This window comes from Sphaeroforma arctica (genome assembly GCF_001186125.1).
Source record: "Sphaeroforma arctica JP610 unplaced genomic scaffold supercont1.3332, whole genome shotgun sequence".
Lineage (NCBI taxonomy): Eukaryota > Ichthyosporea > Ichthyophonida > Sphaeroforma > Sphaeroforma arctica.
In genome coordinates, this window is record NW_014037226.1 from 1 (window position 1) to 3631 (window position 3631).

Sequence of the window (3631 nt, forward strand, 5' to 3'; positions counted from 1 at the left end):
CGGTGGAAAACGATGCGACTGTATTCGACAATCTGTCGTTCTACAAAAGGGTGCCTTTCATGAAAACCTCAAGTAGACACATTAAAATTCTGTTTCGTTATTTTCCCATAGTATGCATAATCATTACGCACCGTATAAATTCAACCGATAGAACAGTCGAAGAATTGCGTATCCCGTCAGTTATTGAACAACTGGATGCCGCTAATTGTACGACTCGTTTTGCCCTAATCACACTTATTGTGGTCAGTGAGAGTGGTGCTGCACATGCGATTGTTTTGGTTGTAGACTTTGAATCGAAGACAATCGAAACGATTGATCCCAATGGACAATATTTAAGTGAGTTTAACATTACTCTTGATCGATTTGGGTACAGACTACGTGTGGAATATGTTTATCACCAAGGAACGTATTATCATTATATTATGTTTGAAAGCGTGTGTAATTCTACCAGTATCCAGGATCTTGAGAGACGTTTTGTCGAGAAGCCGTTTGACCCTTTTGTCCGTGTCCGAATTGCACGTGTGATTGGCAATTGTTATTTGTGGATTCTTGTACTACTTCTTGCTCGACTCAGTATTCCGACAATGGGCACGGCAGAGTTTACACGTACCTGAACGAATGGGCTAGTGACATCTCGACCTGTTCCGGGTATCAAGTTATGAAATTGGGTCAGAATCGGGGTTATGTATGGGATGTTGACCAAAGTTAATAAGGTATGAGCTGTTGACATCGCAGAATCGTCGTAAAGTCCAAATTTCATCGAATAGGGCAAGACTTGCTAAAGAAAAAATTTAGACACAAAAAGAGACAATGTCATTCCTGGAAAAGATTCATGATATTGAATGGAAGGCGGAGAGTATAGATGAATACGTGTCCGGCGTATTCGACCTCTTCACCAACAAATTCACGGACGACACGCGCATCTATAGTATTCGTAATAAAAAAATGGATTGAACGTGCGGCAGATGAGTACTATAGTACAATGTACAATCAAAGCCAGCATTGTAGACATTATTGGTAGTCCGGCTGTTCTACTGGCGACTCGCAACAAGAGCACGGATGGCCTGCATGTGAAGTCCCCTGCACTACGGTTAGTGGACAAGCCCAAGTTGGCGGACACATTCGAGGGTTTAGAGAACACTGTGACGTTCCTGATAAACTATAAGAGTATTGACCAAACGGAGTTGAGACCACGGTCGTTTGCAGCAAAGGTGTCTCAAAAATTCACCGAAGCGTTTGCGAATGACGTTTATATCTATAGTATACGTGACAAAGAAACCTTCAAAAATGAGACACTTGGCTATTACAATGCATTAAAAAATAACATCATGGATACGCGCGGACGACCGGAGGAGTTACTGGCGACTCGCAACAAGCGCGCGGTGTGCGCGGATTTTAACAGAACGGAGGACAATACAGAACTGGGCCGTTTCTAGCAAAGTTATCTGAAGCTTACTACGACGTGTTTGGGGAAGATACTTGTACCTATAGTATCTGTGACAAAAGATCTTCCCCTATTTATCAAACGAATATCATGATGCGGTTAGGGTTTAGGGTTTATGATACCTATGGACGATCAGAAGAGCTACTAGCGACTCGCACCAAGTGCACGGGCAATAGTGGCAGTGTACCCAAACCAGTCATATCTGTGAAACCCCTCCACGCCACGGGTCGTAGACGACACCCGGGTCGGCAGACCTATCAGTGGATGTAGACGACAACATCGAGACATTCCTTATACAATACAAGAACATTGATAGAAATGAATCAGGGGCGCGAAAGTTTGTATTAAAGGTTTCTCGAGCATTCACCATGGCGTTTGCGAAAGACGCTTGCATCTATAGTATTCGCGATAGAAGAACCATTAAAAATTATACATACGACTATTTTACTGCATTACAATAAAACATTGAGAATACGCGCGGACGTCCAGAAGAGCTACTGGCAACTCGTAAGTGTATGTATGATACAAAACATAAGCTTTCAATTGATGCGTCGGAACGAGATTCACAGAGTACGCGCGAATTTGTATCTAAAGTTTTTAATACTTTTCACCGACATGTGCACAAACGATGCATGCATCTATAGTATTCATGATAGAAAATGTATCCAAAAATGGTCATCCAAGTACGAGAATACAATCAAGTTCAACATTGAGGCTCCGCGTGGAGGCTCGGAAGTGCTGCTGGAGACTCGTAATATGTGTACGGAATTGTGCAGTGACGTTGATAAGGAGAAACCCAGACCAACTATTAGGTACCAGCTTACGGATTGGAACTTGGTGGTGACACGTAGTCCACTGTGGGAAACGGTCTATCGTCCGTTTGTTGAAAAATACAACCAAATTTTGGATACTTCAAATGATTGTGTTTTCGATATCGCACGACTCTACCAGCGTACATTTCAATATGACAAGCGCTATTAACACGTGTCTACCAACAAGTGTAAACTTGTAGACATCAAGTATTTGGAGGACAACATCAGACTTACCATGGGGCGCCCATTCGACTTACTCGAGTACCGCATTCTATGCGATAATGACTGTAGACTCAGCAAAAAAAAAAATAGACGATGGAGCTGGAACGACACACACTTCCAAAAGGTGGGATGCTATGCATGCCAAAGTATTTTATGGATGATGATGCGACCGAATTCGACAACCATTTCTTTTACAAAAGATTGTCTTTTCTTTTATGAGTCAGCTTGATGACTACGTTCTAATTCTGTTTCGTGATTTTCCCAGTGTGTGCACAGTCATCATTTATCGCATAAAGATACATGCTGAAACAGCTAGTGAAATGAATATTCAGTCCGTTATTCAAAAATTAGACGCAGCCGAATGTAAGACGCGTTTTTCCCTCATCACGCTTTCTACGAACTCGGACGAAAATGAACGTGTGATGCCTATCATTGTAGACTTTGAAAATGAGACAATTGAAGTAATGGATTCCAGTGGAGATTCAATAAACGATTTTAATGTTGCCCTTGATAAATTTGTGTTGATACTCAAGGACAATTACAATGATCAATTTTGGACGTCTTTTCGGTTTGTTCCCACACAGGAGGTGTGTAACCGCACGTGTGTCCAACGATACAAATTGAATTTTGTCGAGGAACCATTCGACCCCTTTGTTCGCGACCGGTTTGCCACAGAGGTGGGTGGCAACTGTTATCTGTTTATTCTTGTTCTATTTCTTGGGCGACTCAGTTATCCAACAATGGTCACAATTACGGTTCATAAGTACTTGGCCGAGTGGATTGTTCAAGATATGGATAAATTGCTCGATCTGTTCCGTGAGATGTACCAAGTCATGAAATTGGGACAAGTCGAATGCAAGTTTCAGCGGTAAAAATCGGGTTCGGGACGGACTACGTAAAATCAGGACGTAAAATCAGGACAATGTCAGATACCGTGGCTTGCACCCGAAATAAATGGGAATAGAAAATGTATAAATTAGGTTGGTATCCCAAAAATAATGGGATTATGTGGGACTCAACATTGGATTCCGCAAAAAATGTATGGTAAAATTTTTTTATGGCGATTTTGCACTTGGTCAATTTTTAAGGTACTTTGGTGTTTGGACCGGAATTATGAGAAATAGTGTAAATAAATCAGTAACTTTCGATTATA

At 41.6% G+C, this 3631-nt stretch overlaps 2 protein-coding genes across 2 annotated transcripts; both read left to right on the forward strand.

Annotated features, from left to right (window-relative positions):
- Positions 1-996: 996 nt before the first annotated feature.
- On the forward strand, positions 997-1436 carry SARC_13473 (hypothetical protein; the record flags this gene model as incomplete). The annotated part of the gene is made up of 1 exon (XM_014292395.1): positions 997-1436. A coding segment is annotated over one exon (440 nt), but the record flags the coding sequence as incomplete, so codon positions are not given.
- Positions 1437-2942: 1506 nt separating this feature from the next.
- Positions 2943-3155, forward strand: SARC_13474 (hypothetical protein; the record flags this gene model as incomplete). Its single annotated transcript, XM_014292396.1, has 1 exon — positions 2943-3155. A coding segment is annotated over one exon (213 nt), but the record flags the coding sequence as incomplete, so codon positions are not given.
- Positions 3156-3631: the final 476 nt, after the last annotated feature.